Source organism: Mastigoproctus giganteus, chromosome 9 (assembly GCF_048544385.1).
Source record: "Mastigoproctus giganteus isolate SK-2022 chromosome 9, ASM4854438v1, whole genome shotgun sequence".
Lineage (NCBI taxonomy): Eukaryota > Metazoa > Arthropoda > Arachnida > Uropygi > Thelyphonidae > Mastigoproctus > Mastigoproctus giganteus.
The window spans coordinates 70,919,142-70,937,579 of NC_143583.1; the positions used below are offsets into that span (position 1 = coordinate 70,919,142).

General features: G+C 37.7%; 1 protein-coding gene across 3 annotated transcripts in view; it reads left to right on the top strand.

Annotated features, from left to right (window-relative positions):
* The window catches only part of whd (carnitine O-palmitoyltransferase whd), a 333,289-nt gene that overhangs the window by 148,688 nt on the left and 166,163 nt on the right, over window positions 1–18,438 (top strand). For all 3 annotated transcript variants that reach the window (XM_090381653.1, XM_090381652.1, XM_090381654.1), the window contains 2 exons: window positions 3,030–3,144; window positions 6,503–6,583. In XM_090381653.1, coding sequence (XP_090237779.1) covers window positions 3,030–3,144; window positions 6,503–6,583 — 196 coding nt within the window. The remainder of the gene's footprint in view (window positions 1–3,029; window positions 3,145–6,502; window positions 6,584–18,438) is intronic.

Consider the following 18,438-nt stretch of genomic DNA (forward strand, 5'->3'; position numbering starts at 1 on the left):
GTGAAAATCGGAATAATTAATACGTACTGTAATATGTACATACTAACTAGTTGACATTTCTGTTCACTGACATTTGTGGGTGGGGGTTAAAATTTAAAACAGTAAAAAGATAAGCAATCAATAACAAAGAACACGGCACACACAAATATGCAAGTAACACAACACGTGCAAGTGAGAACAGAGTAACAAATTACGAAGCTTTAAAAATAGGAATGAAGAGAAGATTCCGAAAATTATTTTTTTTTATATGATTGAAGATTCCATGGAAGTGTAAACACATTTTACCATAATAACCCACAGAATTCCATTTGTCGGTATTACCGCAAATTCAATAAGATCAATAAATTCAATAAGATAGATTGCACTAACAGAAAAGCCCAATAAACAGGTGCCTGCTAATTGTTTTATGGTTGTGACCTCCAGAAATCCGACCGAACTACGTGGTATGGTCGGAGACAATCGCAGGGTAATCTCCAGTGCTGAGGTCTCCTGCCCCGATTAAACGGCATTTTGTCCCAATTGAGCGAAGTAAACCCTGGCTATTTTCTCGATTGGTTTTTGTTTTTTAAGATTCGTATTAATTGAATAATCAAGAATTCAATGACTTAATTGAATAATCAAGAAGCTTGATTATTCAATTAAGTAAAGAAAATTACCTAAATCACAAAATTTTTAATTAAATTGCCTAATCTAATTGAATTGAATTAAATTTAATTTTTAATTAATCTTTATCAGTTGTATTTAGTTAAAACAAACATTTAATATCCACTTTTAATAAAGAAGCCTTTACTAGTCCAATCTTCTTTGAAAACTGTACTTTCTTCTCAAACTTTCTGTTTCCTTGATGCCATTTTTCAGAAAATATAACCATTTTATATATCACTTATGAACACATATTTGAACACAGAATTACACTGCTGGCCTCTTAAAGGACTTGTGCCCACTGATAAAGGCTAGAAAAGTTTTGTATTTCTTTTTCTAATCAGTACTGCAATGTTGCAAATTATTTGAAGGCTTTTGCAGATTTTTGCTACATTATCCTTTTTATGTATTAAGGACAAAGGCTTTAATCTTTAATTATCCTTTGATGCATTACTTCCCAACTTCCTTCCTCTTCCAACAACATTCATTATAAAAAATTCTTCCACCTTCATTCCAATCAGGTACCAATTTGCTTAAAGGTAAAGTATGCCAAACATTAAACACTGTCAATTTTACTTCTTGTTTTTCCATATTTTTCATTTTTCATTTATTAAAATTTGTACACTGGTAATACTATAACTGATCTGTTAAATATTCTGTAGGCTTCACAAAAAAGAACTGTGGGCCTTATGCAAGCTGCCTGTTGCAGCCTCCTGTTTTTGATAAATTACTAGTTTGGGGTGAAATGAGAAATAAAGGATTTCATCCTTACAAAAATAATTTCTGTGATGTGATCTGAACAATTATTAGGATCAGGAGATTTAAAATAGTAGTCCACTCGAGGAAATTTAAAAAGTACAAAATTAAAATAGTAGTCCAATCATGTGGATTGTCCCATTTTGACATTTTTATAATGTCAAATGACAAGGGGACAAGAAATGGCCATGGGAGTGAGGCTCCGTTGGAAAAGAGTCCATCAGAAACTTGTGGTCTGGGGTACCTAGTGGACAGCTAACAATAATTGTATACCCAAAAGGGTTGTTGGTAAAGAAAAAATTAAAAATATCAGGTGTGTGGTGTTATGTTGTCTGGTATTCTAGTAGGTAAGTGAATTAGTTATGTGAAATTTAGTAATAGCAACTGCTTCAGTTTCTCTAATAGTGGAGCTGTACAACTGGAAAACTGAAGGCAGCTGGAGTTGTAAACATTAATATTACCAAGGAAAATTTACTTTGATGGAAAAGTTGAGTTTCAAAGAAAGTCAGAGTTTTGAGAATGTTAAAGAAAACAAAAGAATTTGATGATGCTCCCACAGTTAGTACAATGGTTATGACCACTATTCTCCCACACCATTTGCAAAAGGCCTGGTTTTGAATCCTGTTGACACAGAAGGAATTTTTATCGTCTTTTTCATACTGTGAACATGTTGGTCTTGAGCAAAGGGTGCATGGTTTCATGAATAACCTGGACAGTTACTTGATGTTTCTTATAAATATTATTGGGGCCCAAACTATTGAAGTATTTGTCCCATACTATAGACTATGAAGTTTATTGACACAAAAGTTCATTCATATGCATTTACTAATAGTTTTTTTTTTTTTTTTTAACTTAATTGTTTTTTTCTGGTATCACAACTGATATGGGTGACTCTCTGGCACTGACTGCAGGTGCCAGGGCATAGCACATGTGTGCTAAAGTGGGGGTATGAAATTGCAGTGCACTGCATTTTGTACATTACTCTTCCCTCCAACTAAAAATTAATAGTTGGCACCTGTGTCTAGGATATGTAAATGAAATCTAGAGTGACTATTATAAATAACAGTAATGACAAAGGGAATGACATTTCACTAAATGCAAGCAGCAATGAACGTGTTAATGAGTTAATTTCCTCATTTAATTTTTACTTGTTTTTTTATTTTTATTTTGTTTATTGATATATTTCCTCATTTAATTTTTACTTGTTTTTTTATTTTTATTTTGTTTACTGATATATCTAGTTAAATAGATATTCAAAGCAGAAATAAATAGTAATAAGCCTGAAAGCATATACCCAGAGGAAGGTTGGTTGAGGATGTCAAGCGGGTGATAGATATAAAAGGATGCACCCTGGCTTATTCACTCCGGCAAATCAGAGCATATTTGCTAAATGTTTTAATTAATTTGTCAATTGAATTAATTAGAATTAATCTACATTCCATTACCTTTAGATAATTGCAGTATATGATAAATTTTCCTTTTACTTTGAATTTTTTTATTATTGTTATTTTCATAGTTAGTTCTTGCTATTTCTTTACAGTACCATGTGATTTGGTCTCCTTAAAATGTTGATTTATTACTTATTCCATATTGCTCCTTAAAATCTTGATTAAAACACATCTTTTTCATAGATAAACTCATCCATTTTAATGACAGTCAACATGTGGTTGTCTACCATGCTGGACGTTATTACAAAGTTCCTGTATATCATAAAGGCCGCTTATTAAAACCAGTAGAAATCCAAGTGTATGTTGTCTTCTCTGTCTCCTAAAGTTTATTTTATTTTCATGTTACTTTCTTTGAAAATAATGTTTTGAACTAACAGTTGATTGTAATATATTTGTTATGCTGTTAAATTGCATTTGATTTATCATTATTCTTATATATGTACTGTATTTATGTAGGTATACATTTTTTTTCAACTCCATCTTACTATGTGAGTTTGTAAAGAATTTAGTCTGTTTTTGTCTCGTTTGAAGTGAATCATTTTAAGTGACTATGCAAGGATGAAGTAAACAGGCATAAATTGTCATGTAATTATTATAATAATATTTGTAAGGGAAAGTGATTATGTAGAGAGAACAGCAGTGTTGAAATAATTTACTCTATTAGTGAACTTGAGCTGATCATTAATTTGGCCATCATGCTCAAGCTTTGATTGACAAAAGTATATCTTTGGAGGGACCATAGTGCTCCTAAGACAGAAACAGAATACAGAAATGCACATAGTTTAAAAGCCTGTTGAAATATAACACTCCAACTTTTACTACTCTCCTATGTAGAGCATGCAGTTCATTATTAGGAGTAAAAGATACACAAAGATTTAATGTGTTTATTTGGAAAGTTTTTTTTTTTTTTTTTTTTGTCTATAAACTGCTTTGCTCACTTAGCCATGATATGTTGTTCACTAATCTGTATAGGTTTGCCAATAGAGGCAACCTGTTGCCCAGTGAAAGACTAGTGAGTCTGAAAATGCTTTCGTGATGGTACATTGAATTTTAAATTGATAGTGTATTCACCTTTTGGGTGATTCTGTTCATATTAAAATGATATTAGAATTTTTTTTTTGAAAAAAAAATTATGCATGCATTATAAAATCATCAGTAATGCATGCATAAAACCAAGCCATGCTGGCTGAAAGTTGGTTTCTGCACTGGAGGGTTTGGTGTCTCCAAAACAAATTGAATGCAGAAATGCATACAGTTTTCGAATTATAACATGATTGTTTATGGATAATATGCTCAATAATTAAATAAATTAATTAAATTAATTTCAACAGAATTAAATAAATCCACACATTATCTGCACATACTGATATCTATAATGATATAATTTCATCTGGGAGGTGTAGCAGTAAAGTTCCTGGGCTGGTGCAATAAAAATAACATAAAGTGAAGGGGCTCAAAAATGGTTTTATTTTTATTCAAAGTAATCACCCCCGATTGAATTCACTTATTACACCATTATAAAAGTTTCTGAAAAGAGTCAGTGAAGGCATCCAAAAAAGATGATTTTCAGTTTGGTGGTTACATTTTTCTTTGTCCTCAACATCCTGAAATCTATTTCCTTTGAGGGCAAATTTCATCACTCCCATTCTTTAAGGGGGGAAGTGAATTGACATGCTTTTTATAACCTCGTTGCTTATCTAAAACTTGTAAGGAGCTTGAGATGGCTTGTTCTTCACAAACTGAAACTTATACAAAGACTGAAATTTCCTAGAAGTCTATTGTCTGATAATGCTACCCAACAAAATTTTTTTCCTTCATACCTAGGCGCCTCCGTAGCCAGGTGGGAAGGAGCAGCAGTGCATAGCACAGGCTTCTTGATTAGACCAGGGTTCGAGCCCGTCACCACCAAATACGGAGGATGAGGAAAGGTCAGGGAATGACCACCACATATCCCGGAGCAATATGGCCTTAGTTGCTAATGCTCCTAAAAACTAACTAACTAACTAACCTTCATACCTCTGGAACAAAAGTTGGTTATTCTGAACAAAATAATGTCCTGATTATGAAAATATCAATCTTTTACTTCTGTCACATCTACATCAAAAGATATACACATTTTTTAAATTCCTTGTTTTTATACAATATCAGCATACATGGTTGTAATTATTACACACAATATATGTTACTTAGATATGTTACTTAGACACTCAATGATTTCCTTTTATACTCCAGATTGCTTTTTTTTTTTGATTTGGTAGTTGTTGGCGCATCGGCTTCTGTGGCCATATTGCACCTCCAAAGGCTTTTGCAGTACTTTGATCCAAGCCCGAGGCGGGAATCGAACCCGCGACCTTTGGGTTGCCGGGCAGGTACTTTACCCACTCGGCTAGCCCGGTCGGCCCAGATTGCTTTCCCATTTAAGGAACCAACAGTATCTCCCATCATGGCAGAGTCCCAGTGACCTTGGTATCGTTTTTCCATTGCACATATGTCCTGGTGGAAGCACTCTCCTTGTTCATCACTGACATCTGCTAAGTTTTCAGGAAAGAAATCCAGATGTTAATGAAGGAAATGCATTTTCAATGACATGCGGCACCCCATGTTCTTGTAACATTTCAGCAAGTTTGTCACCAATTGCTCATAGTTCTCTTCTTTTCTCTTTCCAAGGAATCCGTGTACCACAGCCTTGGAAGATCTCCATGCAGCCAGTTCAACATCATTCAGGTTTCTTTGAAATTCTTCATATTTTAGGAGCTTTCTTATTTGAGGACCTATGAAAATTCCTTCCTTCAGCTTTGCATGAGATAAATTTGGAAATATTTTCAATAAATATGCAAATCCTCTGCTTTCTTCATCTGTGCCTTAGTGAAATTCTTAACAGTCCAAGTTTGATGGGGAAGAAAAACCTTCTGTGGATCAACCAATGGAAAATACTTTACATTGCTTTTGCCAGGAATATATTAATCAATATCTCTCTCTCTCTCTCTCTCTCTCTCTCTCTCTCTCTCTCTCTCTCTCTCTCTCTCTGCGTGCCTATCCCACAAACACATACTATCATAAGTTTCTTTCAGGCCAACAGCATGAACAAGAGGAAGTGATGGTAAAAAATATTTCCATTATGAAGCAATACTGCTTTCAAACTGAGCTTTTGTGCATAAACCAATCCCTCTTGGCTTTAGCTTAGCTTGGCCTCTCTTGGAAAAAAAATGTAGAAAAGATCACTAGATCTCGACAACTTTAAGTTATATTTATTCTTAACCTAGTTGCACTGAAATTATATGCAAGATATTGCCAATTTTGTAGTACATTTTTGCGAGTTGCTCTACAGCAGAATGAACAAGTGATTTAATTCTGAACAATGTATTAAAAGGGGAGTTGAATGACCAGTCTTCTTCTTCTTTTTTTTTTTTTTTTAAATGCTCATATTAGTTTCTGAAGTGAGACTGATAGCTGCAGCTGTGGGTACTACAGTATAAGAAATGTCAAAATGTCATTTTGATATTTCTTATACTGTAAATGTTACCATTTTCAACATATTTTATTAATATAGATTTCAGCAGAACTTTTAAAGTTTTGAAGAAAAATATATTTTTGTTTTCTCAATTGTCGTTTTTAGAATTTTCATGTTAAAATTTATCCCCCTGTTTTTTATACAGACAAATTGAAAAGATTCTTCACCATGACAGTGAACCCCAGCCAGGAGAAAAGCATCTTGGAGCTTTGACAGCAGCTGACAGGCAGGTTTATTATATTAATTTTAATATGTATTTAGTTGTAAGCTAATCATATTTCAGAACAACTGAAAGAGATATTCAGAACACAAGCACACAAAATCGAAGATGTGAAAGTAAAATGAACCCCACGGCAGAAAAAGAAATAAATATATAAACAAGAAAATTTAAGATATTACTGTACTGTTATGCTACCTTTCAAGGACATCCTGAAGGATTGGGGATGAGAGTATTCACAGGTTAGTTAAAGAATTTTCAGCTCCAAGAAATGGATAAGTTTTTAAGAATTTTGCCGTTTTATTGGCCTAATTGAATTAAATCATACTCTATAAGTAGCTTTATACTCCTAGTCACACTTGTTATCTTATTTTTTAATTTAGCTAGAGATTTTGTAGGATACTACTAAATATATGTAGAACCTTTGTATCATTTGAATCTTGCTGCCATTATAGTTATAAAGTGAGTGGTAGGGGAACTAATTTTTTAATTGTGGCAAATAGGTAGTTTGTTATCTTATTTTTTAATTTAGCTAGAGATTTTGTAGAATACTACTTAATATATGTAGAACCTTTGTATCATTTGAATCTTGCCGCCATTGTTATAGTTATAGAGTGAGTGGTGGGGGGAACTAATTTTTTAATTGTGGCAAATAGGTGGCTCTAAAGTTGGAACCGCTTAGGTTGGCATTAGTTGGATAATTTTGTTATATATTATAATTAACTTATTACTTTCAAGCATAATACACATAATGCAAACTTGATAGCGTGGTAATATTATTGCTGCATAACTTGCGTATTGATAAGAATATTCAAATTTTAATTATATATAATTAATAACATAAACTTCATAGCATAACTGGTGCATAGAGTTATTACTGCATTAGATATATTTGTTTAATGTAGTATTTTTTAATTACTGTATATTGAATTTAAATGAAAATTATGCCTCAGATCAGAGCAGCAAAGGGCTCAAGATAGTGGGAGTGCTGTGATTCTGGGAAGAACAGAGAAGGGTAGCAGGCCTCCGAATCCCGGCCTTATAAAATGTACTGGTTGTTTGATGTTTGCAGGCTATCAGGAATGGGACATGATATTGTCAAGGGGATATCTTTGTGTATGCTTGATGCAAGGAGTGTGAGAATATTAGGTGCCAACTCGAGTTGTTTAATATTTGTAGAGCTATCAGGAATGGGACATGATATTGCCAAGGGAATGGGACATGATATTGTGTGTGCTCGATGCAGGGACTGTGGGAATATTAGGTGGCAACTCAGCATTGTTATGGGCCTCTATGAGAGCTTGAAGAACAGGATGAATGCTTTGGGAGGAATAAAATTGAGGGCCCATCAAGCTTTCAGCCTTCCCACATCAACACCAGAGCTTGCACTTAATTATCAGGCAACAGAGCGGCAACCCTTCAAGGCAGAATGCACTAGTCCCACAGGGGCTAGTTGTTGTTGGTGACTGTTGTCAGGGAAACAGGAAATATATTGTGCAAAAAGGATAGGTGGGATAGGTCCAGGATATGTCTTTTATGAGCAAAAGTTAATGATAATAAATGTTAATGATAGAGCAGATATCATCTTTTAAGGGTAGAAAAGGTGATTTTGTTGTACATATTGGTACCAATGACATTAAGAGAATAGGAGATATGCAGACTTACTTAACAAGTACAGGGTAATGTTGAAAAAAAAAGTCATATATTAGGAATAAATTTGAAAGTGTTTGCAATTATACCGAGACATGATAGGTGGGAGTATATGATGAGAGCCTTGTTAGTCAGTTCGGCCCTGGAGAGATTGTGCAAGGCTCATGGGGTACAAGTTTTCTCATCATGATCTGTGCTTGTTAACAGGAGAGACTGCTTCTACAGAGAGGGGATACACTTAAATAAAAAAGGTGCAAGAATATTTCCTGATTCTATCGAGGTGGGTCGGAAAACTGCTAGCTTTGGGGGGAGATACACAGACTAATAGATTAACAACAGCTGCAGACAGAGGTGAAAGTGATTCTTGCACTGCTTCTATTGAAATGTGCGGCAGCCTTGAAAGCAAGGTGCTGGGGGTTACAAGGACTGCTGGTAGTAATCATGAAATGAGTAAATACATGGGCTGTGTTAGGGTAACTAAGAGTAAGAACAGGTGCATGTATGCCAATGCTAGGAGTATAGTAAATAAATTTGATGAATTTGAGGTGGTGGTCAAGACAGACATTAATCTCTGAAATCCCAATAATGCAGACATTATTGGGATTTCAGAGATGTGGTGTCACTCAGATATAAGGACTGCAGAATTTGAATATGGGGAGTACAATGTATATAGAAAGGACATAGCATATTGTGTACAGTGTTCATTGTCAAGCGGCACGGGGGTCCCCCAACTCCATGTTTGTATACTCTGTGTTGCAGTACAAACTCTGTAAAGGCAAGAGATAGTGTCAGTTTTTAGCATTAGCATTAGTAGAGGAATTTGATGCAAGAAAGCAAGCTTATGCAGCATCAGCCAAAAAAAAACCACTTCCACTTCACCCCTCTGTTCGTTCGAAATACCTGTCCAGCTGAGCCTTAAACTTATTTAGGCTATCAACTTCCACGACAAGGGATGGAAGTCTGTTCCACCAACCAACCACCCGCTGGCTAAAGGCAAATTTCCGCACGTCTATCCTACATTTGTCTTTCCTCAATTTGAATTTATGCCCTCTCACGTGATTATTCTGAGCAAGAGGAAGAATCCCATCAGCATTGATCATGCTCAAACCATTCAAAGCTTTATACACCTCTATCAGATCACCTCGCTGGTGCCTAGTCTCCAAACACTGTAATTTGCAAAACTTAAGCCTTTCTTCGTAAGAGCACCCTTTGTTCCATTCACTAATCTTGTTGCCCTTCTCTGTACTCGTTCCAGCAGTTCTACATCCTTCTTGAAATGAGGCCTCCAGACCTGTATACAGTATTTTAGGTGTGGCCTGACCATTGCCTTATACAAGGGAATAATCACCTCCTTATCCCTGCTAGAAAAATTCCTATATATCATTGACAATACACCATGAGCTACTCTTGCAGCCTGTCTGCACCGCTCAGAGAACTTCATATCTGCCTGCACAACCACCCCCAAGTGTGTTAATGTTGGTCTATGCAGTGCAGTGCAGTGTAGTGTTGGGTTGTGTTGTGTTGTGTTGTGTTGTTCTGTTCTGTTCTGTTCTTCCTCCGGTCATTTGGCCGTAGGGTCCCTAGTGGAACCCCACATTTCTTGTCCTCGGCCGGTCATAGGCAGGCCAGGTATAGCAGAGAATAGAAAGGTCTTTGACCAGGGTGAATCCTGAACAATGTCTGAGCTTTCCAGGGAGGGCCGGGGGGGGGACCCACTCTGGAAAGTGAAAAAGGGAGCATGCGAAACAAATGAGGAGGAGGAGAGGAGTTATTATTATTATATAATTATTATAGTGGACACTGGGTTTGTTGGGTGGTGCCAGTGGTTTCACAAAAAAACTGCACTGTGAAAATGCATAACTCTGCAAACCAGATGAGTGTGAGTTATGTTGAGTAATGTGAGTTTTGTGTGTGGTGTGTTGTTCATCTGGCCTCTTAGTTACTGGGAGGTGTGATCACCAAGGAAGGCACCTTCCAGCATCCGTCCACAGCACGAGGAGCTGGGCCAGGACAGTAGGAGGGACATCTGACAGAGTCTCCCCTCCAGAAAAGCAAAGAAGGAGAGAACCCAGGAAAAGAAATGGGGGAGGAAGAACATTGGAAGTAAAGTAGAAGGAAAGGAGGAGACATAAAGGGATGTCCCCAGGCAAGTAGGAATGCAAAACCACTTGTGGGTAGAGAGCTTTATAGAAAGGGGTAATAGTTAAAAGTGGGGAAAATAGTAGGGCAGTTAGACAGCTTAAAGGGGGAGGGGCAATTACCAAGTGACTCCATAATCCTACCCCATAGAGGGGTTAGAAATGCTGCGTCAAAGACCTAGTAATCCCATGCTGGGAAAAACCAGTGTCAGCAGTCTAATCTGGGTACAGTCCTAGCAGGTGAGTTGTTTATTGACTTTTGTGGGTGGCAGCAGCTAGCAGTGACCTCCTCTTAAAAATATTTGAGCTGAAGTGAAGGAGGGCAATGAATGCCTCTTTATTTTTTATGCGGTTGTGGTAAGGCTCAAGCAAAGTAAGATTGGTAGACAGTAGAAGTTGGTTTCTGAGATCAAGATAAATATTACAGTTCTGCATGAGAATTTTGTATTTTTTTGTTTTTGTATGGGCAGCTCCTAGAACAAAAGTTCATCTCCCCCTCGTTGCTCTGTTTAGTTTTCACAGACTCTGTCAAGGTAAGGCCAGTGTGTGTCATGTAGTGTTTAAAAAAAAAAAAAAAAAAAAAAAGGTGTTCGTCCCACACAGGATCCAAGTCCTATGCCAGTTGAATGGGATAGTGGAAGGGAAAGGTAAGAGATGGGGGGGAAGTTTTCATCCCACATGGGAGAAAGTGATAGGACAGAAAAATTTTTGTCTGTAAGCTTATGTGTTTGTTATGTAGTGTATAGTGTTGTGTTTTGGCCTTTTGGCTACCAAGAAGCAGAGATCACCTGGACAACTGCTTCCAGATACTTGTCCCTAGCGGTGGGAAGGCAAGGCCTTCCCTAATATCTGCTCGCCCTCCTTCCTGGGGAATGAGTTTCCCAGGGAGGTAAAGAAAATAAGTGTAAAGTGAAGGGGGGGAAGGAGAAGAGAGGAGGAGGACTACCCCGGCCCATGGGAGCCTGAATCAAGGATAATTGTTAGAGAGGGGGAAAAAAATAATAATAATAAAAATAAAATAATAAAATAAAATATAAAAGAATAAAATAAAAATAAAAGAGAGAGAGGGTTTGCCGGCTTGGCCTGGGGAGTCCCAGCTCAGGGCAGAGTGTGAGAGAAAAAAAAAAAAAAATAATAATAATAAAAATAATTAAATAAATATAATAAATAATAATAATACAGTAATACACTGACTTACGCGAACTCAGAGTTACGCGGTTCTTGATTTATTCGTTTGGTGTATATCTAAAATTAGCTCACCAGTGATTTGGAAGTAAAAAATCATAAAGCTTGGGTGACAGCTTCCGTTTTTGAGGACTGGTTTTCATACCCGAAGTCGAACGTTATTGCAAGTCTAAACAGATTCCATTTAAAGTGATGCTTCTTAATGACAATGCACCTGGTCACCCTCCTGCCGCCCTAATTAATTTCGACCTACGTGTGAAAGTTGTGTTTTTGCCTCCAAATACAACCAGCTTGCTTCAACCGATGGACCAGGGAGTCATCAAAACATTCAAGGCTTCTACACCAGGTATTCGTTTGCACGTCTAACGAAGCTATGAGACAAAATAGTGAGATATCTGTTAAAGACTTTTGGAAACAATTCAATGTTTTAGATGCTGTAAGAATCATTGAAGAATCTTGGAATGAAATTCACAAAAAAACATTGAATGGTGTCTGGAAGAAACTTTGTCCTTTTTTTTTTTTCAAAAACGAGACGAAAACAATGCCAGAAACTGATTGTGTCGCTCATGTGATAGAAGAAGTTGTTAATCTTGCCAGGCAATTAGATTTGGAAGTCAATGGTGATGATGTGAATGAGCTGTTGGATTCACAAAGTCAGGAGCTAACAATGAATGAGCTCAAAGATGCGTGAGCAAAACGTCACTGAAATATCCGACACTTCAGACCCAGTTCCACCAGAAAAGCACATGACAATTGCAAGTTTGACAGAAGGTCTCAGCTCAATTGAAAAGGGCTTAAAAATTTTAGAAAACATAAAACTCCAACGAAGAATGTGTTATAGCTACAAAGCAAGGAATAAAAAAATTATTAGCTTGCTATGAAGAAATTCTGCGTGAAAAAAAGAAGGCGCTGTGTCGTGAGACGAATTTGTTAGATTTTATGAAGCCATCGACATCGAAATAATAACTTTTTTACGTAACTCATTTATTTTTTAATACATATTTTGTATTAATATGTATAAATAACTGCAATTTTATTAAATATTTTTCTTCTAAACTAGTGTTTTTGTTAGTCCTTGGTCCCAATTAAACAAAATTTATATGTATTTATATGCAAAGTTGTACCCCGACTTATGCGAATTCGAATTAAACGATTTTCGTCGGATCCACCTATCGCGTAACTTTGGGGTATTACTGTAAATAATAATAATAATAATAATAAATAATAGTAATAAATAAATAAAAAAATATTTTGATCCCGCATCCCATCTGGGAAGTGAAAGGAGCGATGACCAGGGTGCCAGCAACAGTGTTAAAAAAAAAAGTGAAAAAAGTTATTTCCATCCCGCACAAGGATACCATACCCTGTGCGGGACAGAGAGGAAAGGATAGCAGTAGGGTTCTATTGCTGCCCAGGCTCCAGGGGTGGTCCTGGAGCCAGGGCAGAGCAAAAAAAAGGGGGGGAGATTGAAGTCTTTCAGTTGCTAAATGTAGCACATCCAACAGTACGAGGATTCTGTCAGTTGGTTGGCATTAGTCGGCAGTTGAAGTCACTGGGGTCTGGTAGTGTTGATGGTTAGCATAGGTTTTCCTCTTCTCAAATACTTCTGCAGCAAAGACCTGGAACGCCTTCAGTTTGTGTGGGGTGTCTATTAATTGGTGTAATTGTTCCTCGTTGTAGATGGGGATTTCCCTCTTTAGGTTGTTTTGTTACTCTTGGTAGAGGGCGCAGTTGAGCACGTACCTCCAATTTTCCTCGTATTCACAGCGGTCTGTTTCAAGGAGTCCTAGCTGGTGGTTTTTTTGTTTAGTGACCCATGCCCAGTGAGAATGAAAGAAGACTGGAGGGTTGGGGAGAACCATTTCTTGGTTGCTTTGGCTGTAGTGAAAGTTACCTGTGGAAGGAAAACCCTGGTTTCAGCACCCACCGGCGAGGTGTCCCATCTGGTTTGCCACAGTTTTACCATTTCATTATAACGGCGTGTTTTTTCTTGTTTAACTTCTGTGTTTAGGTTGATCTCTACTGCTGTTGGGATGCATTTCTTGATTCTGTAGGATAACCCCCTGAAGATAATATGGAAGTCCAATGGTAGGGTGCCAGCCAATACTTGTTATGCAGCCATGGAGACTGTGCGGCAAACTCGATGGGAGGCTACCAGCATTTATCTTTGGATTGAAGCTAATTTTCTTTTCATTTTACTGTTTGTGGCCCAGTGGAACCAGGCCCCTGCTGTGTATGAAACAATGGGCAGAAAAACAGCCTTAGTAAAGTGTGAATGCAGTGCTGGGATTAGGTCAGGGTGCACCTTGAGAGCCCACTCGTTCCTTGACACTCTAACTATTGGATGCAGAGAATTTATTTGTTTTGTTGTGTGTTTATTTCTATTATTACACCGAGAACTCTGGTTTGTTGGGCTGATCTTGAGTTCATTCAGTGTGGTCCATGATATTAGACTAGTGGGGACTGTTTGGACTGCTTGTTCTATTGCCGTGCGTGATTTTCCAGAGACAATGATGGTCAAACCGTCGGCAAATGCTATAAATTTTGTTTTTTCAAAAGTGTAACTCAACCAGTCTTGGAGAACCAGGTTCCAAATCAGGAACCCCAGCACAGAGCCCTTGGGGCACCCCCAATTGATGGCATTTTGGACTTGCAGGTGTTTCAATCTAATTACAATTGATCTGTTTGTGAAGTAGCTTCTTAATAGCCAGTAAAGGTTTTTGGGGCACTCTGCTTTTCGGAGGCAGTCTAGCGCACTCTCCCACTAGACATTATCGAACGTTCCTTCAAAGTCGATAAATAGTGCTAACTCATACTTAGCCTGAAACATCTCTAGGTGGAGAACTAGATCAGTGAGGGCATCTTCGCAGGACCTCCCCTTCGTGAATCCATAATGGGCTGGTGAAATAAGGTTTTTGCTTTCAAACCAGAGGGTGATGCGAACAACAATAAGTCACTCGAGCATTTTCCCAAGGTTGGCTAGTCGCACTATTGGTCTATATGAGTGAGGTGGTCTGTCAGTAATTTGTTGGGTTTCTGAATAAGACTGAGCATGGCTACCTTCCAAGCCTGTGGGAATTTTCCAGACATTTGTTATATAGGAGCAGAAGATGATGTGGCTTCACTTTGTAGAATCTGATTATGAATGCATATTCTATATGATCCATCCCCGGACATTTTTTGATGTTTATTTTTGACAGGGCAGAGTCAAGCTCTTGCAGTGAGAAGGGATCATCTTGAGATTCCGTCATATATTATTATTAGCCATATGGTGCAAGGAAGCCTGAGGCTTATGCTGCACCAGACAAAAAAAAAAAAAAAAAAATTCTGAATTACCCAGAGAGAGAGAGAGAGAGAGAGAGAGAGAGAGGTAGAAGGGAATCACCAAGAAAGAGAAGAATGATGATATCCAGCTCAGGACCCTGGGTGTGCCAAGCCCATACTCACCAGATGTGAGCCCCTCTGGGTTTGTTTTGCGTATGGTTTGGTGCTGCGGGAGGACAGACTCAATGAGTACAATAATTTATCAATTATTGTACTCATTGAGTCTGTCCAGTTAGTCGTTTCTGCACTGTCTGTTTGTACCGTGTCGTATATATCTGTTGTGAAGGGTTTTATCTTTGGCTATCTTATAGAAGAGTCCCCATGGGTTGGCATTTCCTGATTCTTTTACAAATTCTGTCCAGGTTTCCTTTTTCTGTGTGGCAATAGATTTAGTATAAATATTCTTCTTGTTTAGGAGAAACAAGAAGAATATCTTGTTTACTGTCTGGAACTGGACAACATCTGCGGCTGGCCAGTCTCGGTGGTTTTGATATCTCTTCTGTGCCTGGTTGACCTCTGTGGAGTTTGGTGAGTTCTGCTGTCCACCATGGGCAGAGTGTATGCCTTTGGACATTCTTCCTTGTTGACCAGTATGCTGCTTTGATGATTGATTCTTGGATTATATTGCAGTACTCTTTTGTTTGTACTTGGTTGGGTCTGGTCATGAAAAATCAGCCTTAATGGAGTCTTCAAATGTTTTCCAATCTGTTGTTCTCAGTGAGAACCTAGCAAACTCTGGAATTCTCGTGCTTTTGTTTGTCACTTGTTTCTTCTGTACAATGGAGGAGATGACTTGGTGGTTGCTGAGGGTCCAATTCAGAACATGGTCCCTCAGGTCATTGGTGGTTATTGCGATGTTGATATTTGATTACCCTGTAGAGCTGCAGTAGATGGTTAAATAGTTTGGTAGGTTTTGTATCTGTAGATTTCTGCTTTGGATGAGTTCCTCCAGCAGAAGTCTTTGGGCATCTGGGGTTGTGCTGCCACATCCGGGATTTGGCAGTTATGTCTGCAGAGATTAGCATATTGCGCATACCAAGGAGGTCAATTGCACAGTCTAGATGTACGAGAGAATCCTCAAAATTCACTGCTGGTGGGCAGTAGAGGGACATGAAGTAAAAGGACATAGTACCTGATTTATATGCATGTTGTGTATTTTGTGCAGAGCCCATGGATGACCAGCACATCAATTTTCTTATTCCAGATTATTATGCAAGTCTTTGGATCAGTATTGACAGGTTTATGATTCGGGTTTGAATGGAGTACCCCAAGATTTTGTGTGTATTCCCCGGGGATATTTTTGTGAGGAAGGGCTTTTGGATGGCTATTATATATATTTCATGGTCCTCCACAGCCTTCCTGATCTCGTCTGCCACAGTCCATGACCCATGTCCATTTATTTGCATTACCTTGAGGCTAAGTAATGTGTTGTTCCCGGCATATTGTCTTGGTGCTGAAGGTGTAGTTTGATTATCAGTCTTTTGTGTCGTTGTCCTAGCCATCCATGGTCCTTAGTCTTGCTGCCTCTAGTGCCCTTTGGTATTCAGGGCATGTCGATTTTCTGACTGAGTGCTGATGTTCCCTTTTTCTTCTTTTACAGCTAACACAGCTGGAGGGAGGGGGGTTTGTCCTGATTTGGACACTGCCTACACATTTTCACTGTGTGCACAGTGGCCACAGGTTGGTAAAGTGTGAATGCAGTGTTGGGATTAGGCCTTACAATACTGGTCAAAATCTTAATACCAGTATTCCAAAAACAAACGTTTTTCTCAATACATTTTGATGACAATTAGGTGCAATAAATTAAGGAAAAAACAAGTACTGTAATTACTTGAATTCGTGTTTTAAATAAACTTTTATTCCAATAATAAATATTCTGAAAAAAATTATTAAAATACAGTTATTCTAAAAACAAAAAAAATACATATTGTTACTGCAAAGTTTAGTTATGTTTAAGTCCACACTACCGGTCCGAATAAAGTGAGCTCTTAAGAAACATAAGCAATCAATAGTATGATCGTTAAAAATGGATCTAATTTTGGTACATACAGTATTTGATTAGGCAGCAGAAAATGCCCTTTCGGATTCTATTCTGGTACTATTATACTGAGATAATCGTAGACGATCTCAATCCATATTTTCTAGGCTTTGAACTTTTTTTTAGCAAAAATAGTTAAAAGTATTTCATTAATTTCCAACTCAAGTTCATCTTTTAAAATCTCATTGGAGTCAGGCAATTTCTTATTTTGGAAAGAATTTGCGGAACACTGATGTTCTGTTCCATGTTGGTCTTCCGTGGTTGAATTATGTTCATCATTTTCTGAAGGAGAAAGACATTTTATTAAGCGAAGTAAAGTATAATTTTCACTATAGTATCTTTACTGAGTCTGGGAGAGAGCAAAGAATGGGGATAAGGAATAAAGAAGAGAGCAAAGAGTGGGGATAAGGAATAAAGAAGAGAGCAAAGAGTGGGGATAAGGAATAAAGAAGAGAGCAAAGAGTGGGGATAAGGAATAAAGAAGAGAGCAAAAAGTGGGGATAAGGAATTCTTCGCATATAAAAATGCAAAGAAGAGAAGGACAAATCAGATTGGACTCTTATGCAATGGACGTGGGATAGTATTAGATAACATAGCTGAAGTTGCAGATGAACTCAACAATTACTTTGCATCGCTATTTACATAAACAAAACCTTTGTGTCAATGAGATATTATGAAAGTGAAGTTGAAAAAAATGTAATTAATGATGTTGAAATTTCAAATGATTATTTAATGAGAACTTTCACGCCTACAGGTGAGTAAGTCTCCTGTGGTTGATGGCATATACCCTATAATCTTAAAGGAGGCGGCAAGTGAGTGCATTGAACTATTAAGGCTAGTTATGAGAGCATCACTGGACAGGAGATGCTCTCATAACTAACGAGCATCACTGGACAGGAGAGATTCCATTGGATTGGCATAAATTAGAACATAAAGGTTCTAATTTCCCGTTACACTAGGAATGTAACGGGAAATTGCCGACCGGCTAGTCTAACTTCAGTAGTAGGGAAAATCATGGAGGCAATGATCAAGGGTGGAATTCAGGATCATTTAGATGGAAATGGAATTCTGTAGAATACACAGCATGGTTTTGTAAAGGGAAAATCATGTTTATCAAACCTGGTTAGCCATTTTGACAGGTCACTCGTGAGCTGGATTTAGGGAATAATTTTGACATTGTTTATTTGGATTTCAGCAAAGCATTTGACTCAGCCCCACATGAGTGGTTACTTTATAAGTTGGAGCAGGCTGGAATCATAGGGAAAATCCTTAGAGGGATAGCATGATGGCTTGAGGGCACCAGGCAGCGGGTCGTGATAAATGGTTATTCCTCAGATTGGGTTGATATATTGTAAGTAGTGGGTTTCCCCAAGGATCAGTATTGGGACCACTGTTGTTTTTGATTATCTTAAATGACTTCTGTGGAGGGCATGAGGTCTAAACTTGCAGATGATGTAAAAGATCAGTAGAGTAGTTAATGATCGCTGTCAAGCAGAGCTTCTTCAGAGTGACCTAGATAAACTTCTGGG